The 26,983-nt window shown below is 39.2% G+C and overlaps 1 protein-coding gene across 7 annotated transcripts in view; it reads right to left on the bottom strand.

Annotated features, from left to right (window-relative positions):
- RALGAPA2 (Ral GTPase activating protein catalytic subunit alpha 2) overlaps nucleotides 1–26,983 on the bottom strand; it is a 329,247-nt gene that overhangs the window by 135,644 nt on the left and 166,620 nt on the right. For all 7 annotated transcript variants that reach the window (XM_017541502.2, XM_017541500.2, XM_017541496.2 and 4 more), the window contains 7 exons: nucleotides 24,005–24,133; nucleotides 23,103–23,161; nucleotides 19,125–19,233; nucleotides 13,598–13,708; nucleotides 12,173–12,241; nucleotides 11,743–11,880; nucleotides 7,975–8,158 (listed from right to left, as the gene is read on the bottom strand). In XM_017541502.2, coding sequence (XP_017396991.1) covers nucleotides 7,975–8,158; nucleotides 11,743–11,880; nucleotides 12,173–12,241; nucleotides 13,598–13,708; nucleotides 19,125–19,233; nucleotides 23,103–23,161; nucleotides 24,005–24,133 — 799 coding nt within the window. The remainder of the gene's footprint in view (nucleotides 1–7,974; nucleotides 8,159–11,742; nucleotides 11,881–12,172; nucleotides 12,242–13,597; nucleotides 13,709–19,124; nucleotides 19,234–23,102; nucleotides 23,162–24,004; nucleotides 24,134–26,983) is intronic.

Genomic DNA, 26,983 nt, shown 5'->3' with positions numbered 1-26,983 from the left:
TTTAGTAATGTTTCAGGATACAAAGTCAATGTACAACATTCACTAACATTTCTATATACCAATAATGTTCAAGCTGAGAACCAAATCAAGAATGCAATTCCATTTATCATAGCCACACACAATAAATAAAATACCTAGGAATACATTCAGCCAAGGAAAAGGAAGAGCTCTACAAAGAATACTACGAAACACTGCTGAAAGGAATCACAGATGACACAAACAGATGGAAAAACATTCCATGCTCATGGACTGGAAGAATCAATATTGTTGAAATGACCATACTGTCCAAAGCAATTTACAGATTCAATACTATTCCTATCAAACTACCAACATCATTTTTCACAGAATTAGAAAAAAAAATTAAATTAATGTGGAACCAAGAAGAGCCTAAACAGTTGAAATAATCCTAAACAAAAAGAACAAAGCTGAAGGCGTCACATTACCCAATTTCATACCCAATTTCAAAGGCGATAGTAACCAAAACAGCATGGTACTGGTACAAAAAGAGATCCATAGACCGCTGGGAAAGAGTAGAGAACACAGAAATAAAGCCACACACCTACCACTATCTGATCTTCAACAAGTTTGGCAAAAACAAGCAACAGAGAAAGGACTCCCTTTTCAATAAATATTGCTGGGATAGCTGACTAGCTATACGCAGAAGAATAAAACTACTCTTACTTTTCACCATGTAAAAAAATTAACTCATGATGGATTACAGATTTAAATGTAAGACCTCAAACTATAAGAATCCTAGAAGAATATCTAGGAAACACAATGTGGACACTGGGCTTGGGAAACAATTTATAATAAACTCTTCAACAGCAATTGCAACAAAAACAAAAATTTACAAGTGGGACCTAATTAAACTAAAAAGCTTCTGCACAGCAAAAGAAAAAATCTGTGTACCATCATGGTACACAGATTACCTGTGGGAGAAAATATTTATGAACTGCATCTGATAAAGTTCTAATATCCAGAATCTATAAGGAGTCTTAATTCAACTTCCCCCCAAAAACACCCCCGTCAAAAGTGAAAAAAGGATATGAACATACAGTTCTCAAAAGAAGACATATAAGCAGCCAACAAACATATGAAAAACTACTCAGCATTGCTAATCATCAGGGAAATGCAAATCAAAATCATAATGAGATATCATCTCACATCAGTCAGAATGTCTACGGTGGGGGTGTAAATTGGTTCAGCTAATGTGAAGAAAAGTGTGACGATTCCTCAAGGATCTAGAACTAGAAATTTCACCAGTAATGCCATTACTGGGTATATACCCAAAGAATTTGACCCAGTAATACTGTTACTGGGTATATATCCCAAAAATTATAAATCGTTCTATTATAAAGACACATGCATATGTATTCTTATTGCAGCACTGTTCACCATAGCAAAGACTTGGAACCAACCCAAATGTCCATCAATGATAGACTGGATAAAGAAAATGTGGCACATATACACCATGGAATACTATGAAGCCATAAGAAAAGGATGAGTTCATGTCCTTTACAGGGACATGGATGAAGCTGGAAACCATAATTCTCAGCAAACTAACACAAGAACAGAAAACAAACACCGCATGTTTTCATTCATAAGTGGGAGTTGAACAATGAGAACACATAAACACAGGGAGGGGAACATCACACACCAGGGATTGTTGGGGAGTGGCGGCCTACAGGAGGGATCGCATTAAGAGAAATACCTAATGTAGATGATGGATGGGGTAATGGATGCAGCCAACCACCATGGCACATGTATACCTGTGTAACAAACCTGCACATTCTCCACGTGTACCCCACAACTTGAAGTATAAAAATAAAAATAAAAAGTCAAAAAACAACAGATGCTGGTGAGGCTTTAGAGAAAAGGGAACACTTACACATTGTTAGGTGGGAATGTAAATTAGTTCAGCCACTGTGGAAAGCAGTTTGGAGATTTTTCGAAGAACTTAAAACAGAACTACCATTGACCCAGTAATACCATTACTGGGTATATAACCCAAAGAAAATAAATCATTCTACCAAAGACACATGCACTTAAATGTTCACTGTAGCACTGTTCACTGTAGCAAAGACATGGAACGAACCTAGGTGCCCATTAACGGGAGATTGGATAAAGAAAAGGTGGTACATATAATCTGTAGAATAATATACAGCCATAAAAAGAATGAAATCATGTTCTGGCAGCTGGAACCCATTATCCTAAGCAAATTAGCACAGGAACAGAAAACCAAATACTACATGTTATCACTTGTAAGGGGGAGCTAAACATTGGGTACTCATGGATATAAAGATGGGAATAATATACACTGAGAGCTACTAGAGGGGGTTGGAGGGAGGAGGCCAAGGGCTGAAAAACTAACTGTTGAGTACTATGCTCAGTACTTGGGTGATAGGATCATTCATATCCTAAACCTGAGCATTACGCAATATATCCACATAACAAACTTGCACATGTACCCGCAACACTAAAACAAAAATTAAAAACAAAACCAAAAACTGAACACCACCAGGTTTCACTCTGAACTTAGAATGTTTCACTTTTTTAGTCTAAAATTTTTTTCATCTATTTCCTTTTTTGACACTAATTATATTTTAATTTAAAAGTACAATTTAAATAGATGGCTGAAAGAGTCAACTCAGATAAATATAGGGATGTCTAAAAATCTGTAGACACAGCAAAAACAAAAACAAAAGGAAAATGTCTCAGTCCATAAAGAGTTGACAGATGAGAGAGCTCTGGTGAGGAGGACAAAACATGTAGTAGAGAGGTGGCTGGACGGTAGGACAGTAGGCCAGAGGTGACCTTGCCCAGTCAGTGAGGTAAAGGTAGACCTGATAAGAAACTGAATTAAGCTTGTGACTGCTTAAATACATATTAAACAATTTGCTTAATAATCATTGTGACAATTTATGTCTTGTTAGGGTACTTTAAATATTTAATAGAATGTGACATTAACAAATTTATAGAAATACATAGGAGGTTTTAACTAAATTTGTAACTGATGATTAAATGCCCAAGTGATTTGCAAAAATCTTAATATTCCAAATGTATAGAAAGACTGACAACAGTTTACTAAGTGGGCCTTGCAAAATGAGGTATAAGAGAGAAGCAGATCAACTAGGTCCATAAGTAGGGATTTAAATGACTACTTAAGCTTGAGAGTAGTTAGGGAAATTTTAATCTGCCAAATTCATAAAAGCATGATGCATTAATCTTAGAACAAATGAAACCTTTTAATTTTAATGAAATATTCACCAGATGTTTAAATAAACTAAGATTTATACATTGAACTTAAAGCTTTATTAAGAAATACCCAGTTCTAAATTCACATGAGAAACCAAAAATTAAGACCAAAAAAACCTATAAATATGCTTTTTCATGCTAAAAACCCTCCCCCTTAGACATAAAAAAATCCTGCTAACTTATTTATAACACATCAATTTTATGACATGTAAATCCTAGAAAGAAACAATCAAATGCCAGAACCTAAGAAATTCTGTGTAATGTCTGAGGAGAACAAGACTGTCCTCAGGTTTCTTGGATTTCTTAATTTTTTCTTTTCAATGAACAAGAATTCATTTGGATTCAATAATGCAAAATAAAATTTCATGCCAAAAAACCCACTTTTTAGAAGCAAAGGAGGTAATCTACATCTGTCTCCTTTTCCCCAACCCTAGTACAAGTGTATGTAATTTCCACACAAGTATAAAATTTAATGTCCAAGCTCAGAAACAGTAATGGCCCAAACAGCAAATGTGAAGCAAGTGGGGAATTCATGAGTTCAAAAGTGAAACTCTGTAGTGATGACATGGCAGAACTGGCTATAAAACTCTACAATAAGGGTCCAAACTGACAGAGGCCCAAGGCAGAAAGCAACAACTTGAAAATCATCTTTTCTCTACTTTTATACATAGGTTACTTCTTCACATAGGTTGTGCTTTCAATTTAAGGTAAAGATAAATGTGTACTTTGTGAATGAATCTGAATTTTATAGTAGGAAACTAACCTGGAGTCACACTAATCAAATCATAAATCATGTCACATTCAATAAAAACCCCAAATCTCTCTGATCCTGAAAAGTAAGGAAAAGGAATATTTATGAAATAATAATCATCCTTCCCTGGCAGATTTTGCTGAATCAACTACCTGTGGGTTCCCTGAAAAATAAAGAGAAACTCTGGACCACATTTATGGAAAAACAAGTTCATTAATTCCACAGGCTTAGTAAGAAATACAGCAGGCTCTAAGTCCTGACAATCCCCATATACTAAATAACAGATTTTAAAAAAAAAAAGATTCCAAATATCTTTGTTTTTCTAAATTTATAGAGAGGTCCTTTAACTTTCCTTTGCACAAGTTCCTCCCCTTCTTTTTAGCAGTTAGGTACTAACGATGAGCAACCTGGGCACACATGTCTGCCATTAATGGCTTTCTTTTGAGCTGGTTCAGCAGCCACCTCAGCTGTGGATAGGTGAACGTTGTCTTTTGCTTGTAACTTTATTTGAAAGTAGTAATTACATCAAAGAGTAGGTAGTGACCTATGAAAGAATCACTGGAAATAATAGATTAAAATGTAATACTGTTTGTCAGAAACATTACCCTGACCACAGACAGTTTTGTTATGGATGACACGCATGATGAAGTATGACACCGAATGAAAAAAAATACCCTTGAATGTGAGCTCTTTCTTGCTTAACCTAAAATATCTAAACTATCACCTTTATTTTTTATTTTCACTCTCTATATGACGTATCCACTTACCAAGTATGTGCACACCAATGTGTTTTTTTTTTTTTTTTAATTATACTTTAAGTTCTGGGGTACATGTGCAGAATGTGCAGGTTTGTTACACAGGTATACACATGCCATGGTGGTTTGCTGCACTCATCAATCTGTCACCTACATTAGGTATTTCTCCTAAGAGACATTTTTTGAGATGGAATCTCACTCCGTCACCAGGTTGGAGCACAGTGGTGCGATCTCAGCTCACTGCAACCTCCGCCTCCTGGGTTCAAGCAGTTCTCCTGCCTCAGCCTCCTGGGTAGCTGGGATTACAGGTGCTCGCTACCACACCTGGCTAATTTTTGTATTTTTAGTAGAGACAGGGTTTCATCATGTTGGCCAGGATGGTCTTGATCTCCTGACTTCATAATCCGCCTGCCATAGCCTCCCAAAGTGCTCGGATTACAGGTGTGAGCCACTTCGCCTGGCCCACACCACTATGTTTTTAATCATCCTGCCGATTTGCTTAGTTAATATGTCAGTGAATTTTAAAAACTCGTTTGTCATAGAAATTTAAGCAATTATTTTTAGCACTTTAGAACTATCTTGGGAATGTTTGCATCAGCTCCTGAGGTTTTCTGGAGAACAAATATTCAGGTAAAAGAGTACTGTACACTGAAAGAAAAATGGTACCAGAATTTAAATGTGTATTTTTAGGTTTTCCCTTTTTCAATAACCTATTTATCTTCTGCTATTTTTTTTTTTTTTTTTTTGAGACAGCGTCTTGCTCTGTCACCCAGGCTGGAGTGCAGTGGCATGATCTCGGCTCACTGCAACCTCCGTCTTCCGGGTTCAAGCAATTCTCCTGCCTCAGCCTCCCGAGTACCTGGGACTACAGGTGCACACCACCACACCCAATTAATTTTTGTATTTTTAGTAGAGACAGGGTTTCAACATGTTGGCCAGGATGGTCTCGATCTCTTCACCTTTTGATCTGTCCGCCTAGGCCTCCCAAAGTGCTGAGATTACAGGCGTGAACCACCGTACCTGGCCTATCTTCTGCTATTTTTAAGTGACAACTCATAATAAATGGTGAACCTATTTTAGAGATAGCCATGTTTTAGGGATATATTCATGTAGGGTAAATATAAATTAATGACTCTAGGAAAAAATAAGTTAATTTTATTATAACACATGAACTTACAGTAGAAAACAACAAAAGAAATGGATTAAGAGTTATTTCAATTACTGAATAAAAATAATTTATCATCATGGGGGAAAAAGTCAAGCAGACACTGCAGTTAACAGATAGTGGAGCTCCAGAAATAAACAATTAAATGATTAAATAAATGGAGAACAAGTCAAGAGAACAATGTGAAAATGAACCATGTACCATCCACCACCAACACAACTCAAAACAAGAGTGTTTAGTCTACTCCATGGCAAAAATCTCAGAGTAAATAATATATTTTAGGAACTTGGTCATTAAATCTTAGGTTCAAATTCCACCTCCCTTTCTTACTTCTGACTTGTCCACATCCCTGGGAATATCCCTTAACCTCAGTTTGCTCATCTAAATCAGGACTGCTAGATTCTAAGCCCTTGCTCATGACTGTCACCCTCAGTCCTGTATTCTTCTTCCTCATCACACCTTCCCCTTCATGTTGGCTTGAACCCTGCTCGACTCTGCAGCACTGCAAGCATACCCCTGCACCTTGCGTCCTCCCTCACCTGGCCACTGCCTGCTGCCTTCCTCCTTCTACAAAGGGACTCACAAAAGGGAGTCTGATTCAGGGATCTGAGTGGTCACTGCACAGGTCACCTGCTCATTTTATCTGGCTGGACCCACCACTCTGGTAAAAGCGCTCTGGGAAAACCTACCACCGAACACCTAGTTGGGAAATAAAACAGCTGTTTCATTCTCATCTTCCCTAAGCTTTCTGAAGCAACTAGCACTGCTGGCCTTTCTCAACTTCTTAACTGCTTTCTTCCTTGACTTGCCAGAAATGAGTCTTTCTTGGTCCTTTTTCCACTTCACTGACTTTGCTTTCCTGGTGACATTCCCTCAGTCTGTTGTCCTTAAGGATGTTTTTACCCACAAGGTTCTAGTCTTGGGCCTAGTTTTTAACTTATAAAGTCCTTAAAATTTTCACAGATCATCTAACACTTCACACCTACATCTCTTTAAAATTTTTGTTTGTTTGTTTGTTTAAATAGGGTCTTACTCTGTTGCTAAAGCTGGAGTGCAGTGGCGCTGATCACAACAGCCTTGACTTCACAGACTCAAGTGATCCACTAGCTTTGGCCTCCCAAGGTGATGGGATTACAGGTGGGAGCCACTGTGTTTGGCCTTCTTTTAATTTTTGGTGTTGAGACAACTGAAGATTCACATGTAGTTGTAAGCAATAATACATAGACCTCAAATACCCTTCATCTCAGTGGTAATATCTTACATATCTATAGGACAATATCACAGGCAGCAAATTGACATTGATACAATCCATCTATATTATTCAGTGCTCACCAGTTTTACATGCATGCATTTGTGTGTGTGTGTTTGGTCCTATGCAATTTTATCATATGCATAGACGATGCACCCACATTCTGACTCCCATTCCAAGGCCCAAAACTGGGCTCTTATTCTGGGGAGAGGGGTGCTCAAGTAAGAAATACAGCAGGCTCTAAGTCTGACAATTCCCATATGCTAACAAAAGGACTCTCTGCTATGAGCAGAGCAAATCTAAAACTGTAAGATGTAAATTTCCATCTCTTTTTATGATGTTCTCCTAACTGGGAACAATCTATGACCTCCTTTCAACACCTGCCCAACCAGCTAAATCTGGCTTAAGTCCTTCTCTACGGAAAGCCCTCATGGTGCTACCTACCAGTCCACAATGAGTCCTTTTGGACTTCACTGTGTGTTTTCCATTAGATGTAAGGCTTCTTGAGGATAGAAAATGAGCCTTTTCTTGCGAGTTCCATGGATCTGAGACATACATGTCTTCAATAATACAAAAACCATTCGAATTACTAAAATGGGAAAACAAAGAAGAGGAGAAAAAAAAAATAGAAAAAAAAAAAAGAAGAAACAAGGCACAATTTGCCATCACAGAGGACTCCAGGAACTAGGATTTCAACTTTATCAACTAGATTAAAAAAAAATAGTACAGGAAGCATGAACAAAAGGCTAAATCCTTCTTTTTCCTCCCCACAAGATTTCATACTTGAAAGAATACTCACCCTCTTCAACAGTCAGCAGGTTACCCAATTCTGCCGACGTGTGACACTGGACTGGCTCAGAGCTCTTCACATTTGCCAGTGGCAGGAAGGGGTCATAATCCGTGGATGACAAGTCAGCCAGGGTCAGCGTGTAGTGACTCTGTTGGGTGTACGTGCTCGAGCCACACACACAGCAGTGCAGAACCTGTGAAAACAGAGGCCATGTGCACCATGGATACTCCCTACCTCATGTCTTCTGACAATCTGTCAGAACTACTGTAGTGCTTAGCAGCTAGGACTCCTGCTTGGTAAGACTTGAAAACATTGCTTATTTCCATTCTTAAATACTTCTTGCTATTAGCAAATTTATTTTGCTTCTTTCATGTCAATGCCAAGAAACATGTTTCAAGGCAAAAAAAAAGTAAAAGTTAAAAAGTTCTTGTCCACATTCTGTGTGATTGCACACACCTAAGTCCTCCTCCTGTCCACCAAAGGCAACACAGGTAGGAGGAACTAATCAGGAGACGAAGGGTAGGGGTGGGATGGGCCAACCGCGGTGGAGGGTGGAATGAGCACAACAAGCAGAGGCCATTAGTGCATGTTATGACCAGTCATGAGTTTAAATCAGTATTACTCATGACTCCATGAATTATAAGGGCTAACTTAATACAATTTTTAAATTATTCTTACTGTCACAAGATTAGTTTCCTGAGAATTCACTGGTTTTTTACAAATTGCAGTTGATTAAAGATCTATCTACTCGTTTGAGCTTTTGTACTTATATAAAACATGCAAACACAAATCATCTTGAATATGCCAAATGCATAAATGAGGTAATAATTGTAACTGATTTCCCTTTTTAATCATAAATTCAAGATAATAAACTCAAAACAATGACTTTTATAAGAATCAAGGTAATACTTGAGAAAATAAGAAAACACTATTGGGTTAAATATATTTCTGTAAAGTAAATTCACTTTTAGATGACCAGCTTTGGTTTGCTGACATGGCAAGAGGCCTTGTGGTCAGGTACCCTTTGTACACAGCTACAAAGTACCAAGAATTATACTTGTCAGGGCAACCACTTGAATATGTCCTCTTTCTAGAAAAAAAAAAAATGCAGTATAGGAAAATCCTTATGGCAGCTCTCTTATTAATGTAAAAATTGTGCTGCAATCACTGAGATAATTAATTTCTAGTAGCCAAAATGCAATAAATGTAGGAAATGCACATGAAAGTCACATGTTACGTGTAAACTAGCACAACTACTTGGGAAAATTATTTGGTGTTCACTACTAAGGCAGAATACATGTACTCTAGCAACTTCACTCCTAGGTATACACCCAACAGAAATGCATATGTATTTGCACAAAAAACCTTCAATATTCACATTTTATTGGTCTAAAACTCTAAACTACCCAAATGTCTATGAACAGTAAAATGGATATATTATAGTTTATTCTGTGTAATACTATATACCACTAAGAGTTAAAAATCTACAAACATTCACAACAGTTTGAATAAATCACTCAAAAATAATGTTGAGCAAAATATGTCAGACACAAGAGGACATACTCTATGATTCAATTTGCATAAAGTTCAAAACAGGCAAAACTACTTTGCTCTGTTACACAGGATAGTGGCTATCCCTGGACATGTGAATCAGGCCAGTGACTAGGAGGAGGCACAGAGAAGGCTTCTAGGGTGACAGGAATGTTCTGTTTCCTGATCTGGGCTCTGATTTTATAGGCATGCTCACTTGGTAAAAATTCATCAAGCTTTCACTTACAGACTAATGCAGCTTTCTGCAAGCATATTATACTTCAATTAAAAGTTTACTTTTAAAATACAAGAAAATCCCAGTTATTTAGTAAATTTATTAATTATGTTTACCATGAGGTAGCTTTTATATTGGTAAGGCAATTTTAAGAGACATCTTTAAGAAAAGAACAAACTCAGAAAAGAGATTTACATAAGTGATTGTGGCTAATGTAGTTGGCCCAAACCAAGCTCTGTACTGGTTTATGAGCCAAAAAAATAACAGAAGTATCTACAGGTGTTGATCGACTTACGACCCATGCAACTTATGACCATTCGACTTTACAACCACAATCGCTAGCTACGACTGCTCCACGTCTGGCAGCGCAAACGTTGCCCAGCTGGTCGTACGGCAGTGCGGACCAGCTTCCGGCAGCACTACCATCTCCACGTGCATATAGCCTACTCAACTTACAACCAAATCGTGTTACGACCAGTCTGTTGGAACCAATCGTGGTTGTAAGTCGAGCACTAGCTGTAATTAATCCTACTATAGTTATTAAAATCTTTGACCACTGAAGAAACCAGTTAAGAATACACAAATACTTTTTAGTAGAATTTCAAACACAATTAGGTGTTTTTATTTTTTATTTTTAAAAACTGACTACTTTTAAAAATAAGGCAGTAAAAGTAATCAGTTTGTGACTTGGACTCTTTTTTATTATTAAAGGTTTGTTACTAAAAGAATAAACCACAGAATTTTCCCTCCATGATAGTAATTATTCAGAGGACATGCAAATGCTAAACAAACAAACAGCCAAGGTTTGAGAGGACTGTTAAGACAAATTACAGAGGATATTACAAGCAACCCAGAGCAAATGCCACACCTAGTCATCAGTGTGTACCTGTGCGGGGGTAAGGGCTGGAGGGCTAAATAAGAATATTTTAAATGCTACAAAAATGATGAAGCTAATTACTTTGATGTGACATTGACATAGTTCCTTAATTTATTTCTTAAGATTTTTTTGAGGCAAAATGATTACTGAGACCATTAAACCTTTTTCTTCCTTTGATAAACAGATTTTGTCAAACTAATGTTGTATACAAATATACAGTCAGATAAAAGAAATAAGACAATAGGGTGACTATAGTTAACATTAATCAGCTGTACATTTCAAAATAGCTAGAAGAGAATAATTCCAGTGTCCCTAGCATAAAGATAAATATTTAAGATAGACATCCCAATTATCCTGATTTTATTATGTAAATGTATCAAATCATCAAATGTACCCTGAAAATATGTACATCTAATATCCAACAATAAAAGCAAATTAATTTTTTTAAAAGAAGCTATTTGCCCTAGGGAAAAAAATGAATGTAGATAACCCTATAATGTGAACAGTTCTTTTTTAAATTAAGTAGACACAGACCATGTTCCATGAAAATTGAAGAATTCTGAGCAAACTAAGGTTGTTTAAAGATTAAAGATGACAGTCATATATAATGCACACATCTTTACCTTGGTAAACACTGCTTCTTTGTAGCTGTTCTGTTCTGCTTTCAGTCCTTAAGTTATTTACTTTTTTTTTGAGACAGAGTCTTGCTCTGTTGCCAGGCACCAGGCTGGAGTGCAGTGGCACGATCTTGGTTCACTGAAACCTCCGCCTCCCAGGTTCAAGCAATTTTCCTGCCTCAGCCTCCCAAGTAGCTGGGATTACAGGTGCACGCCACCATGCCCAGCTAATTTTTGTATTTTTAGTACACTAGAGACGGGGTTTCACCATGTTGGTTGGCCAGGATGGTCTTGATCTCTTGACCTGTGATCTGCCCGCCTCGGCCTCCCAAAGTGCTAGGATTACAGGCATGAGCCACCACACCTGGCCAGTTATTTACTTTTTAAGAAAAAGTTTAAGTCACCATAAATTCTTTTCAAAAGGTCAATATATATAAGTACATGCATAAAACATATTTTGGTGATTCTCTGGCATATAAACCCACGCTCCATTCCCCCAGGCCCAGGTGGAGACTTACCCTGTAGATATAATCCAGCAAGGGGGCTCTGGCCGAGTGCTGCTCCTCTAGGACCGCCGTGGACACTGGGTGGAGAAGGACACTCATGGGCAATGCCATGCACCAGTCCAAGAGACAGAGTAGCAAGGACACAATAAACTGGAAGAAGAACATGAGCAGTAACTTATGCTGTAGTCTCTGAAACCTCACTACATTTAATAATAAACAAGACAATTTTCCCTACATATAATAGTTATTCAATGGACATACAGATGCTAGATAGGTAGGTAAGTAAGTAAATAAATAAATAGCATTTTCACAGAAAAAACTGTGAAGGCCAATGCAGAGGAATATTACAAAGGATATCACTAGTTGTAACATGGTTTATCATTCTACCTTACATTAAAATTTTTAAAAACTCTAGGAAAATCTTAACTCATGTGCCACCTACCTTCTTGTCTGTTTCCACTGAGGAGTACTCTGCACTTGGTAAAAGAAAAGCAATTGTGGCCACAAGGATCTGCATAAAAGATAAATGCGCAATCAAGCAGACAACATTAAAAGTGTTGTAAGCCTATGTCAGAAGTCCCACAATGGCCTTGCAACTAAACCCCGCTTGGTGCCAACTCGGCAGAGAAAGGTGAAATTAAGCAGAGGGCCAGCTGTGTGGTAATCTTGAAAACTAAGAGAAGGCAATGGGGCCACGCCTAGTTTCTACACTACTTTACCGGTGGAAAAATTGGGGCAGGGGGGTGAGCAAAGACTATTTCTCTCTGCAGTCACATAATTCTTAACATCAGTCTCCACAGTTTTCACAGTGAAGTAAAAAACACTTTCCAAAATAATTATGAAAATGCTCCCATTTAATTTCATTATAAATTACCCTAAGTCTCCACCTGCTGTCCTGGTATAAACAGCACTCCTTTCATTCTCAAAAGCAGTCCCATTTAGAAGATAAATTACACCATCAACCCAAAACTCAACTTTCCATTTCAGAGCATTTTATGTTCCCATGTCCAAAGTTCCAATTCATTCCAGGTCACTTCAGGTCAAAAATCACTTATGCCTTTTAATGTATCTGAGAATAAAGTGATCTTTCCAGTGAAATTTGTCGAGGGCTGAGAGAATATAAGTCAATATAGCTTCTTCTCTCTCCTTGTATTGCTTCATAAGGACAAATTAAATTTCCTTGAACTGTTACCATTGGATGTATAAAGAACAGGGCATGTTTTAAAAGTGCAGCTATAAAAATCAATAGTGGAAGTGCCTTATCCCACAAAATCACCTATGGGAGTGAAGGTGCCTGCTTGTGTACAGGCAAGGCACACTTGGATGCAAGTGGCCTTCAGGATATGACTGTTGAGACAATTCTTCCTATTCCTTCCACCTCTCTCTCCCACCAGTTACCCCCCCAAGAGGTTATCATGGTAGCAATCTCATTACAGCCAGCAATCACGCTAGGGCAGAAAGTGTGGTCCAGGGCTTTAGACTGGGAGAGACTTCTGTTTTACACAACAGCCACCCCCCTGCACCCCTCACGGAGGGCATCATAACCAGCTGCCTACTCCTTGTTGGCACCATCCAAATTGCTCTTGATGAATGAAGCCCAATCTACAAAAGGTCTCTTTGTTGTGGTAGTGCCTGCCTTTCAAACTCCTCAAGTTTAAGCCTCTGCCTGGAACACTGCTGGCTTCTTTACATAGTGTCTGAAATCATAGCTGAGAAGAGCCAGTCTAACTTAATCTTAAAGCAAGTGACTTGTGGCACTTTAATAGTCAGTTTTCTAACAATTATTTGAAAATCTATAATTAATTAAATATCAAATACAATAAAAAGGAAATGTTTATGTTTTAGTATTATAGAAAAAAAGACTTACTTCTGCCATTTTCCGAGGCAGAGCAGTTTCAAACATCTGAAGCTTCTCCCAGTAGGAAACCAGCAACTGAAGCACATCACAAGCTACCTGGGCCACGATTTTGTTAGGAAACTATAAAAGGAACAGAATCCCAAAGCAGATACATAATTTAACAGCTGCATCATTCTTAAGGACAAAATAGTTATTTCTTCCCAGTTCCTTATAGATTACATTTATCTGTTTTGCCTCAAATTGATGAAAAATATGTCTGTCCTATTACCAGAGAGTTTAGACATCATCACATCACCATTCTAACACTGCCTCTTCTCTAGCCTCATTGTGTTAATTTACATAATGTGCTACAGGAACAAGGAGCTTTCATTTACTTATTTAGAAATTAAAACCATTACTTCAAATTTCTTATTCAGCTCACATAGGTCATATTTTTTAAAACAAGAGAAAATTCAACTGTACCCCCAGTGCGCTGAACCTTTTAACAGGATTTTACTCATTCTCTCACTGATAAATCTTCACTGACAGCTCTGCAAGGTAGATGTTATTTTCATTTTACACATGGAGAAACAGGGATTGACCAAATGACTTTCTATCCTATGAAATAAAACTTGACCCGTATGTATAACATACTAAGAATGTGTAAAATTAGAGTGTAGGAGAAGATAACTAATGGATTATGGTATACTCAATTATTTTGCATCTATTTCCTGAGGCTGGCATGCGTCTTCAGTCACCACCAAGGTCTGGATGCTTCCATTTATTGTGAGGCAGCATATCTAAAGGCAGCACCTTCAAGGTCTTACTTTTCATGCTGGGAGGGTATAGAAGGGAAGAGGGCACCCTATGCTTTTCTCCCTGGCCAGAACATGGGCTACACCATTATTCATATCTCATTATCTAGGGTGGAAAAGGTTCATCACTGACCCTAGTCTAGGGACACCTCACTCTAAGCCACATGAAGCAGACACCATCAATGTTTAGTGCCCCACTGACAAATGTACAGAATAAGGAAGAAGGTGAGGGAAAGGTGATCATTTTAATTCTGCAGAATAAACAATTACTGACTACCCCTACTTGAGAGGCACTAGCTAAACCCCGGGCTGTAGCGGTTGCACTCAGGGGCTCTTCACAGCCTTCCCCGGCCACAGAGACCCCGTACCCCAGATGACCCGATTTCCACTGGCCTTCTTCCATCTCCCAAACACTCTGGCTTGCTTCTGCCTCATGGCCTTTGCACCTGCTCCTTCCCAACTTTACTTGGAACACTTAATCCCCAGTCTGCATGCGGCTTGCACTGTTAGATCTTTCAAATTGTGGCACAAAAATGTCATCTCCTCCCCGAGGCCACCACACCTACCTGAGAGCTGAGTGGCAGCCCACCCCTCTCATCTCTTCAGCTTCATCCTATTCCCCTATTAGATTTCCTTCATGGCATTACAGGCTATCAGAGGTGACCTTTTTGTTTATTATCTTCCTGCATATATTGTTCACTGCTGTATTTTTAATGCCTAGCATGGCCCCCTTAAGGATGTGTGTGGTATGCTTAAGGTGAAGATGAAACTCTGAGGGAGCGGGAGAACATGAGTGGGCACTGTGTGTGTGGCTGCTGCATCACAGTGGTAGAGTCACCAGGTGGAAAGATAAGGCTGGTAACGCTCTGAACTCAAGAGGCTGGAAACAGACTAGGGAAAACTATGAGTTGACAAACAAGACAAAAAGCTATGGACAGAGAGGGGTGGGACATGGGGCTTGGGAGAGAACAGGAAGAGAGAAGGGATCATGGAGGGAGAAGAGAGCTAAGGTGCACCTGAAAGAATGCAAGTGGGGATTTGGGGTCTCCTTCCAGGCATGAGTGGCAGGGCCCAGGCACCAAGGTAAGGAAAAGTTGGTCAGATACAGGGGGCTAAAAGCAGGGTGGTGTTACTGACATGTAACGAAGGAGGTGGGGAATGATGGAGATGAAATAAGCCACTAATTTGCTCTCTCACTCATCCAGCATACAGAGTACATACAGAGTACCGACAGAGTGCCATGCTGAGCACTCCAGCCTGCGGGCCGCACTGGTCAGCCTGTGTGTTGACAGATCACTCTGACAGTGGTATGAACAGTGATCTGTGGGGGTCTGCTGACTCTGACCAGGAGGCTCAGTATTGGCAGGGTGAGCGATGTGAGGGATGAACTTGGGCAGTGGGTGGGACAGACCATGGGCATTCAGGAAGTACAACTGGCAGGACTCAAAGCCAGAAACAGCAGTGGGGTAAGGAAGAAAAGGAAAGTCAGTGATGTCTCGGAAGACAGGGTGGGAGAAAGAGCAGGGTTGGACAGCTCACAAGAGTCGGTGAGTATGGCTGTGGCTTAGCACCACCTTCCCCAACCACCCCATGCCTGCCATCCATCTGCTACCCCACCATAAACAAACCAGCCAACCGACACGTTGCTAAGTGGAATGCTCTGCATATCCACGGGCATACCTAGGTCACCCTTGCAGGGCATTTCCGAAGGGTGCTTACAAGCGAGGCAGTGCTGGCTTTATGTGGAGCCTATAAAGCAGGGGGCCCTGCTGGGGTCTGTGTTCTCCACTACAGCCACCACTGTGAGAACACGGGTCTCTAGGGGGCTTTGGGACTCTGCCAGGAGAGAGAGGAATGGAGAGAGGAGGCAATGGGGGCCTTGGCCCCACCCCCAGCCCAGCTCCAGCCTGATGTGTGGGTAGCGGAGAGCGCAAACCCAGGCAGGGCTCTTTCTCCATTTCTCTCCCTCCTGGCACAGCCCCAAAGCCTCCTGGAGTCCGCTGTTCTCACAGTGGTGGCTGTTCTCCTTGTTCCTTGTAGAAACTCTTTCCCTTCCAGTCCTCAGTTCTTCAATTTATGTGCTATGTCCTTAGGTAAAACAACCCAGTTGGCACAACAACACAAGAACTAGAGGGAGGCAAGGAAGGAGGGAAGTGGGGAGGGAGGTGTCCCCAGAGACCAGGACTTAAGTCAGTGAGTTTCCTGTTATTAACAGTGGTTAAAGACAGAACAACTTGGCTGCATCCTGATCCCTCTACTTTCTTAGCAATTCAAGCTGGAGCCAGTTATTTGACTTTCCTCAGTCCTCTTTTATTGCTATCCAGAGGGTGGGGATTCAAAGGACGATTTCCATGCTGTGCTGGGACAGCGAACAAGAGTGAGAGCTCAGTATGTGGTAACCATGTTGTTTTTCTGGTGTCTTATATTTCTCCGCATAATCATAGAAAAGTTGCAGAAATTTGAGAAAATCTATGTATCCCTCTGCTCCGTTATCAATTTCGATTTCTTTCCTATATTACATAGAAATATATATATAGTTATGTACCTCCTAACAATGTTTTGGGAAACACTCAGTAAGCATCACATGTACAACGCTGGTCCCATAAACTTATACTGCTATATTTTTACTGTACCTTTTCTATGTCTAGACATGCTTAGATATACAAGTACTTGCCAATGTGTTCCAACACAATATTTAGTTCCTACAGTATTCAGTATAGCAGCGCGCTGCACAGGATTTTAGCCTCAGAGCAACAGGCCATACCACACAGTCCAAAAACCATCTAGGTTTCTGTAATATTCTTTATGATGTTCGCACAACAATGCAATCACCTGCTTACACTTTTCTTAGAACGTATCCCCATCACTATGCGATGCGTGACTCTGTGTGTGTGTGTGTGTGTGTGTGTGTGTGTGTGTGTGTGTTTCCTTCATTCTAAGACACCACTGAGTTATTAATAGTTTTTCCATGGAAGGGGTAGAGATGGGGGAACCACCTTACATTGACTATATACATCTAGATTTAAGAAAAATTAAAAATTTAAAAATAGATCTTAGAATTGAAAAAGGGTATTTAAAAATGAATTGGGATCCACATTGATATATAATTTATAGCCAACTTGTTTCCACTTTAATAATTATATGTAAATATTTCTCCATGGCTCTGGGAGTCAGGAAGTGTCCTGCACACCTCAGTTGTGCAAAACTCCATACATGTGGCCAGAGTGTTCTGGGTTTGGCTTTGGCAAGCTCCTTCGGCTCCTGGTCAGCTCATCTTCCTCATCTGTAACGTGGAGGTGGCACTGACACTTCCCCGCACAGGATGACACCAGCTGCCCTGCTCTGGCTGGAGGGGCACTCTTCTGTGATATTGCGGTTGGAACGTTTCTCTATCCCTCATCACAGGGATCAGCCGCAAGTGTTTTTCCAGCTCCCAAAATACAACAAGCACCCCCACCTCCACTCCAAGGTGTTGTGGAGGAGAAATAGGGGAGGACGAGGCAATGGGGGTGGTCAGAGGGTGTCCTTGGGGAAGAAGAGGCATTGAGTTTGGTCAGGCAGGGGCCAGACGCCAAGCCACGGGCGGGGGACAGCACTGGCTGATCATTCTATGGGCAGACTCAGAAAACGCACAAAGGGTGGTACAGCGGCTGTTGCTGACCTGATGCTGACTGTCCCAAGCGACAGTGGTAAGCACCATTGCTATTACAGCTGCATGTGGCAGGTGGCACAGGAGGGCTAGCAGCAGCCTGAATGCTGGTGTTAGGTGGATGGTTCAGGGGTTGAACTTTGGTTCAGTGAGGTGGTCATTCTAGAGCCTTGAACGAGTTCCTTAACTCTCATGTACCTCAGTTCCTCTACTAGGACACTGACCCCCGAACTAAGAACTTCCTCAAAACCCTCAGCACAGCGCCGGCAGAGACTAGGCACTCACTGGTTCCCTAAGTGTGATAACGGCAATGCTATTTATTACCACCGTTTCCAAGCAAGAGCCAGGAAAGGACTCAGCAGGATTTGAGCTTTGGCTTAGAGGCAGCCTAAAAGCACATGCATATCTTTAATGCCACACAGATCTGCTTTTATTGCTGGTTCCATCACTTATACCTGTGTGGCATTGGGCTTGTCACCTAATTTCTCTGGGCCTTGATTTCCTCTAGCATAAAACAGAAATTGCAACATCTATCTTGCAGAGCTGCCTTGAAGATTAACAGAAATATTTAAAAGTATTTAGAAGTATTAGAGCTCACCATTATTCTGACCTAATGTGAGTGCCCGGTACTTCTTATTAGCAAAGCAAAGAGAGAAAGATGTCCTACAAGTGCTCAAGACTCAGCCAGATGGTAAGCACTGAGGGTCCTAACTAGAAGCTGTGGAGGCCTCTCCCAGGCCTACTGAAGAAGCCGGAGCACAAGATCTCACTCTCTTGTCACTTCCACCAACAGGTGACAGGTGTCCTCCTTGCCACAGGAGCTTCCCAGCCACCAGAGGAACCCCATTTGGCCACTGGTCCAGGAAGACTGGAGGAGACACTGGCAGCCTAGCCACAGCTGCCAGCAGGGGAGCAGCCATCGGTGCCCCTCCCGGGAGCCTCATGGCACATTTACCACGGCTCTCAGAGAGAAATGGGACTCACAGTCCCTCTGCAACTGGGGGGAGGAAAAAGATGGGGCTAATTCAAACTCAAACTGTTAAATGCCTGAGATATGGTGTAATATCCAATCGACACCACAAACTGGTAATACCTTCAGAGTTACTCCTATCACATTGATGGCCTCTTTCACCTGAGGGTGGCTTGTACTCTGTGCAAGCTCTTCACATATCCAGACTCCAAGGGAGCAAATGGCAATGCATCTTTTTAAAAAGAAAACAGAGGAAAATTCTCATGAAATTTAATATACTTTCTCGGTATTTTCAAATAACACAACACTTTAAATCTATTTATACAAAAAGCAAAAATTACAAATCTAATAGCAGAAAGAAAAGATAAAGAACCCTCAATAGGCCAATTTTCAGGACAAATAGAAATACTGAAATAGTTTAGTACTTAAATATTTAACAAAACAAATGGCATATTTTCTGTTAATTGTCACAGCCTGTACCTCACTTAGTTTTGTTGAAACTAATGGGCTGTTACATTTTATTGTTGAAGACATTTTTGGGGAATAAAAAACATTAATCTGAGAAAACTGTCAAAAACTGAGTTTATAATTTACGATAATATGCACAATACCTACCACAAACAAAACGAACGGTATATTTTAAAGTATATTTAAATACAACTTTCAAAATAAATTTCAATGTTATTTCTTCCAAACGATGTGCTAGGACCAGATATTCTTCACAGAAAGCCAGCCATGCCATATACATTTCTATTCTGTTTTTAACTCCATAGAAATTTGGCTTTCTACATTAAAGAAAGAGAAAGGAAGAAAAATTGCCAAGACTTGATGGTTTAGATGCAGCAGGTGTAGGAAAAAGAAGAAATCAAGGGTTTTCTCTAAATTTCTGAACTGAAAACCTGGGGGAATTGTGGGGCCATGTGGTAAGATGAAATCTGAGGGACAGTCAGCTGCGGGGAAAGGTCAGAAGCAGACTCAGGGTTCAGTTATAGTTGTGTTAAAACATTCAAGTTGAGATGTCCAGTAGGCAGTTTAATATATAAGCCTGAATATGAAAGGGGCTCACTGAAGAGGCAAGTAAATAAATCAGCAAGAAGATGGTATTTAAAGGCTGATTAGAATAAGAGTGCCCAGGAAGTCACAGAGAGAACAGGTCCAGCCCTAAACCCTGAGTCACTCTAACATTCATCAGAGGTTAGGTAGAGGAGGAGAGTTCAGCAAGGGAGACAGAAAGGAGAAAGTTCAATGAGGTAGGAGCAAAATCAGGGAATTATGTTCTGAGGAACAAGCATTGTTCAGGAAGAGAGTAACAAAAGACTAGCTGCAGACTTGGTAAGTATGCATGTTCAAATGTCTAGCATAACCTCTAAAAAAATAAAAGGGAGCCTATGACTTAAAAAAAAATGAAGTAAAAAAAAAAAAAAAAAAAAAAAAAAAAAAAAAAAAAAAAAAAAAAAAAAAAAAAAAAAAAGAGAGAGAAACAAAGAAAAACAGGGGATGGGGAAATGAAGGCAAGACAAAGGAGAAATAAAATAAATATACTTTATTTTAAATAGGAAAGAAAGATCCTATTAAAAATAAAGTATAAAATATAATAAAAGTGCATTCAAACAGACCAGTAATTATAACAAATGTAAATGAACCTAAAGCTTCAGTTAAAAAATAAAGATTGGATGAGATAAAATTATAAAATCTGGCCAGGCACGGTGGTTCACGCCTGTAATCCCAGCACTTTGGGAGGCCAAGGCCACCGAGTGGATCACGAGGTCAAGAGATCGAGACCATCCTGGTCAACAAGGTGAAACCCCGTCTCTACCAAAAATACAAAAATTAGCTGGGCATGGTGGTGCACGCCTGTAGTCCCAGCTACCAGGGAGGCTGAGGCAGGAGAATTGCTTGAACCCAGGAGGCGGAGGTTATGGTGAGCTGAGATCGTGCCATTGCACTCCAGCCTGGGTAACAAGAGCGAAACTCCGTCTCAAAAAAAAAAAAAATTACAAAATCTGGATATACACAGTTTTTGCAAAAACATCTAAAAGAAGAATACAAAAAAGTTAATTAAAAGGAACAGAAAGTATTATTTAAAAATAGCTAGACCAATATCGAAGTGGTCTTTAAGATAAAAAATTCCTCCTTAGAAATAAAGAGTCACTATAAAAATATAAAATATTTGTTTCACTACAGATACAGGACAATTCTAAACTTTTATGCAACTAATCACATAGCCTCAAAATATATAAAACAAAAATTGACAGTATATAAGGAGAAATACATAAACACATTATAATAGCAGGAAATTTTAACATTTTTCTTCCAGAAGGTGATCAAGCTGATGAAAAAAATCAGACAGGATACAAAATATCTGAAGCCTAGGATTATTTAATCTAATAAACACAACTAGAAGACTTTGCTCAACAAAGAACAGGGCATACTTTTTTTCAAGTTTATATGGGATATTGACAAAAACTGACTACCTAGTGGGCAATTAATCAAATTTCAACAACATCAAAGACTGCTGTAAGATATTTTGATCCACAGTGCAATTAACTAAGACATAAGTAATAAAAAGATACCAACAGAATTCAGACAAAGTAGTAACTAGAAACAAATAGTCTTAAATGTTTATATTTGTAAAGGAGAAATTAATATACTAAATATATAACCTTCAAGGTAAGATTGTAAAGAAAGTAAAAGGAAGGACAGAAAAGAGCAGAAGGTGGGAAACAAGAGCAAACATAAAATACAGAAGTTGAACAACGACAAAGTCTAGTCTTTGAAAAGACCAATAAAATTGACAAGTCTTTGGCAAAACTACTTAGAATACACAAAACGTGTCAAAGATTAAAAAGTGAATGTAACCACAAAAGTGAAAGAGAAAAGATTAAGATAACTCATATACCAGTATATTTTAAAATTTAGGTGAAATGGACAAATTCCTAGAAAAGTTTGGTTTATCAATATTGTCAAAAAGGAAGAAGAAAACCTTAATAGTACTAAAATTATGGAAGAGAATGGGTCAGTGGTTAATTTTTCTTATCAAAGGTAGTTTTACCATCAAGGTCTACTAACTACACAAGAATATTAACTCTAATTTTGCAAAAACTCTTTCTGACTAAAGAGAATGAAATTGTACTTCACTGATTTTGTGAGAGTTTATAACCTTATAATCAAGGAAAGGAAAATTATAGGCCATCAATATGGGACCTGAACAAAATATTAGCCAAGCTAGATCTTTAGGATAACCAAGTTGGGGTTATCCAAAAATGCAATGTTAGCTTAATATTTGCGAATTATTATCAGTTTAGCTTCTAGAAGCGGCAGACCAGGAAATTTGGACTAACCCTTCTATTGAAGATAACCAAAGAAATTAGACAAAATACAAAATAAAAAACCCTGAAAATCATCAAATAGCTGATAAGGTAGTGATAACTGATGGGCTGCTGTCTTGGAAAGAGACTACAGAGGGAGCAGGACCTGAACCGTTCCTAGGAGGGAGTTAGGCTGAGCTGGCCTTCTGGTGACCTTACGGGGTTTGACATTGAGGATTAGAGACAGATGTTCCCCTCCATCAGCATTCTCAGCTTTGGTCTTCACCTTGGGAGGAGAGGCAGAAACTTTTTCAACACGTAAGTGGCCCAGAAAATCTCATATTTTGATCATAGGCTGCTAGCAATCTCAACTGCCTGGCAGAGGCAACCAAGATGTTACCTACCAGACACTGCCAAATGTCTTCTGGTGTAAAAGATCATCACTGGTTGAGAGTCACTACCCGACACATACACCATTGCTATAAATATTTGGTTTATATTTTTGTTTTCTTTCTTCTTGAAAATATGATACATGAATATATTTGTAATCTCGCTTTTTCTCACACAAAATAGTGTACTATGTATACTCTTCTGTGCTTTACAATTTTCACTTAATAATGACACCTTTCAAAAATAATCATGCAAAGCATCTTCCTGGCATTACTGTTCCTATACTTTTCAGCCTGTATAAGAGTTATGTGAAAGCATAAGTGTTTTTTTGTAACATTAACTACTTACACATAAATGTGTATCTTAAAATTCTAAAACAGTTTACCTCTTATTCAACATTTACCTTGCATATTCATTTGGTTCTTCTGTGGCATTCTTCAGTAAAATATTTATGAGGTAATGCTAAAAACACAAAATTAAGTAAAATAAAAACTTTGTGTCACAGTTGGTTTCCCACATGTTCTGACCATGTTCCAGGCAGCCAGGAGCTACTGAGGTTCGACCAGGGAGCTCGGGGAGCTCATCTATGAGTGAGAGCCTGGGGGAAGAAGAACGCTTTGGGGAGCGGCTGGTGGAAGATGAGGGTCTCCACAGGGCCTCCCTGGGCCATTCGGCCTGAGGGAGTAGAGCACTTCTGGTATAAAGCAAATGAGACTTCTAGATAGAAAAATCTTGGTTTTCTTTTACTTTAACTGGATTACATGTTGTACATTGAATTATATACTGTAATTGTATTTTATAGTTTAATTGATTCAAGGATTCTAAAAGCATTTTTATTTACCTCAAAGTCAGCTGAGGAGAGAACAAGTGCTTACTTTTATTCTCCAATAAATAATTTAGAATCTCAAATTATCAGCAGTATTTAATCAGGCCAACAATGGGACTGAATATTTAGTTTATTTACATTATTTCTTTTAAATTAACTTGATTCACTACTGTAGTTAATTAAGCTAATAAAATTATTACAACAGGCAATTCACTACATGATTATGACCCTTAGGCCCAATAAACAGGTATAATAAAAAACACCTGCTATTATAGCTGTACGGTCCAACCGCAATATGCTCTGAATTTAACACACGTATAGCCCATGAATAGCCTTATAAAAACAACTATTGAAACATTTAAAAGATACAGCAAAATTTCAGGAATAAGTAGATTAATATATACTAATGAAAGAGATAATCATACAGCTAGAATTATAAAAAGTGCTAAACTTGAGATTCAGTCAAACGCATTATGTACCTTGATATCTTCAGTTCCTGTAATGGCCTCATTTACTTCTGGCACTGCCTGCAGTAAAGGAATCTCCTGGTAGGCGTTTGGAAAGCAGACCAGAGAGCCAAGGACAGTGACAGCCTCTGAACGAGGGGCCTGCACATAAGGAAGAGAAGCACACACATCTTTCCTTTGGTAAGTTGGAACCATTAAACAAGTGACATGTTTTATTCTTTATCCTAGATAAAAAATACCAAACTCAGCCAAGTTATTCTCTTCCAGGTGAATATTTAAGCAAAAGAGGTTTGCCGAAATGAAAAAGCAAATTTCTAAGGAATGGAAAATATACTTAGATGTAAGCAAGTGTTGCGGGAACTGATCTGCAGATTCATTCAGAATTAGAAAGCCCACTGACTCCGTCATGACTGTTTACATTGTTTTAGTGCTAGTGTTCTCAACAAAGCAGGGTAAAGGATATCAACTTAATAACATTTTGCTGTTAAGAACAATTATGGAAAATTCATAGGGAAGCAGAGATGGAGGTAACTATCAGAAGGTAGAAAGAGAAGACAAACTACCAAATTTCCTGTCTATCACTAAGAACTACTTTATGAAACAACATATAATGAGATACTATATCACTATTATCTAGTGAGATGCTTTTCTCTTATTTACCCATGTTAGAATTAGATATACATTTAAAAAGGCATTTCACTAGATTTCAATTCAGCCAACACTAGCACCTATGATTAGCCAAGAATAGGAGATTACATAGGTCTGTCATCAATCTACTCCCCTAGCTGTCCATTTATCTGTCTACTATTATGTAATAATTATAACAACGAAAGCTCACACATAAGGAGTTCTCACTCTGTGCTAGGCACTGTTCTAAGTGCTGTACAAGCATTTCCTCATACAGTCCCCTCACCAACCCAATGACGTAGAGGCTATTATTTCCATTTTCCAGTGAGAAAACTGAAGCTCAAAGAAGTTAAATAACTTTTCAATGTCACAAAGCTCCTAAGTGATGCACATGGATTTGAACTGAGGCCATCTAGCTCCAGGTCCAGACTGAGCCTATAGTTAAGCACTTGAGCTATAAAATCAAAGACAGCTTTTCTGCCTCAGAGAGATGGAGCACAGTACATGAAGTAGGGAGGAGAGACAAATAACAGCTATACACAATTCAGTGAAGCACCTGCTAGGAGAGCAACATACTGAGGATAGCATGGGAGCCCAGTCTTTCATTTTCTACCTAGCTTGGTTCTCATAAGTACAGAGGTAAATAAAAGGCAATAGAAAGCATAGCAGAGCTATTCTATGGGACAAGGCAAGGATTGGTTCTGCTCAGGATGTTTAGGAAACCTTAAACAAACTGCTGCTAAGAGCCACAGAGGGAAATAGAAGTCAGGCAGGCTGGCAGTGAGTGAAGGGGCCAGCTGAGTAGGCAAGAGGCAGGTGTCCATGAGACGGAAGGCTGAAAGGGTCAGAAGCAGTCGTCCCCAAAGTGTGTTCCACTAGGGCCACAGGGACTGTGAAAGGGCAAAAACAAAGACTCCCGGGAAAAAGACGTTGCAGAGACATTTGGCTAAGCACAATTAAACAGGAGCCTTTAACAAGTTATTGTATGCTGAATTTCCACGTGAAGAAGTGTATTTCCCAAAATTATTTGACTATGAACCTGGCTTGCTTTCTTTTCCTTTCCCTCAGAGTATCTGGGGAGATTACTGTTCTGAAAGAGACTTTGAAATACTTGTCCTGAGGTTAGGAGAGAAAAGTCTGGGATAACAATTCAGATGTGTTCAGGGCAACTGAATGCATGTGTCTTTGTGGAGTGCAAAGAAAGAGAAGTGATGACAGAGGTCGAAGCCCTGAGGACGAAGAGACAGACAACAGGAAGAATATCATTACCAACCCACAGAAGTCCTCTTTGTGCCCCTCCCATGATGTCCTCCCCTCCCCCAAAGTAACCACACTCTGCTGCGACATCACAGATCGGTTTTGTCTGGTTTTTCAATTAAATAAATGAAATTAGCGTATACGTTCTTTTGTGTCTGACTTCTTTCACTCATTATGTTATGCATAATGTGTTTTTACTGTATATAACAATCCATCTTATGTACACACCATAATTTAGCTGTTCCATTGCTGATGGGCATTTGGATTGGCTCTAGGTTTTGGCTGTTACAAATAATGTTGCTGCACACAAGCTTCTTCTCATCTTTTGGTAACTTGTGCGAGCCATCTGTGCATCTCCCTCCCCTACTGCCTCAGTGGGGCAGACCTACCTAGCAGGGGTACTTGAAACTGGTAATTACCTTGTGCTAACTGAAAATTCTGACTGAGCAGGTGTGCTCCAGCCCAAACATCTTTCAAACACCTTTCACCAGTTCCTCTACAATTTTAACCTCAAGTTTAAACAAGAAAGTAATATCATTCAGAGTTGTGGTACCTTAATGTCACTCTTACCTTCACATTCTCATTGATATTCTCTCTCTTTTTAAAAAAACATTTTGGAAGCCTACTGTATTAATTTTGTGTTGATTCTTTGTTTCCAGCTTTACTGAAGTACAGTCAATAAAAATTTATATAAAGTATATGCAACATAATGTTTTGGTATACATATACATTGTGAAATGATTATCACAACAAGCTAATTAATATATCACCTCATATAGTTCCTTTATGTGTGAGGTATGAACATTTAAGATCTACTTTTGGCAAATTTCAAGTTTATAATATAGTATTATTAACTATAGTGACCACACAGATCTCCAGGACTCATTCATTACGCATAACTGAAACTTTTGATCTGCTGACAAACATTACTCCGTCTCCCCCCAGCCCAACCACAGCCACTGGGAACCACCATTCTACTCTCTACTTCCAGGAGTTGGCCTTTTTTAGATTCCACACATAAGTGATGCCACACAGTATTTGTCTTTCCGAGTTTGGCTTATTTCATTTAGAAAAATGGTTCGTCCATGTTGCTGCAAATGACAGAAT

This window comes from Cebus imitator, unplaced genomic scaffold (genome assembly GCF_001604975.1).
Source record: "Cebus imitator isolate Cc_AM_T3 unplaced genomic scaffold, Cebus_imitator-1.0 Scaffold134, whole genome shotgun sequence".
NCBI lineage: Eukaryota > Metazoa > Chordata > Mammalia > Primates > Cebidae > Cebus > Cebus imitator.
Note: the sequence above shows the minus strand (reverse complement) of the source record. Positions and strands in the feature narration are given on the sequence as shown.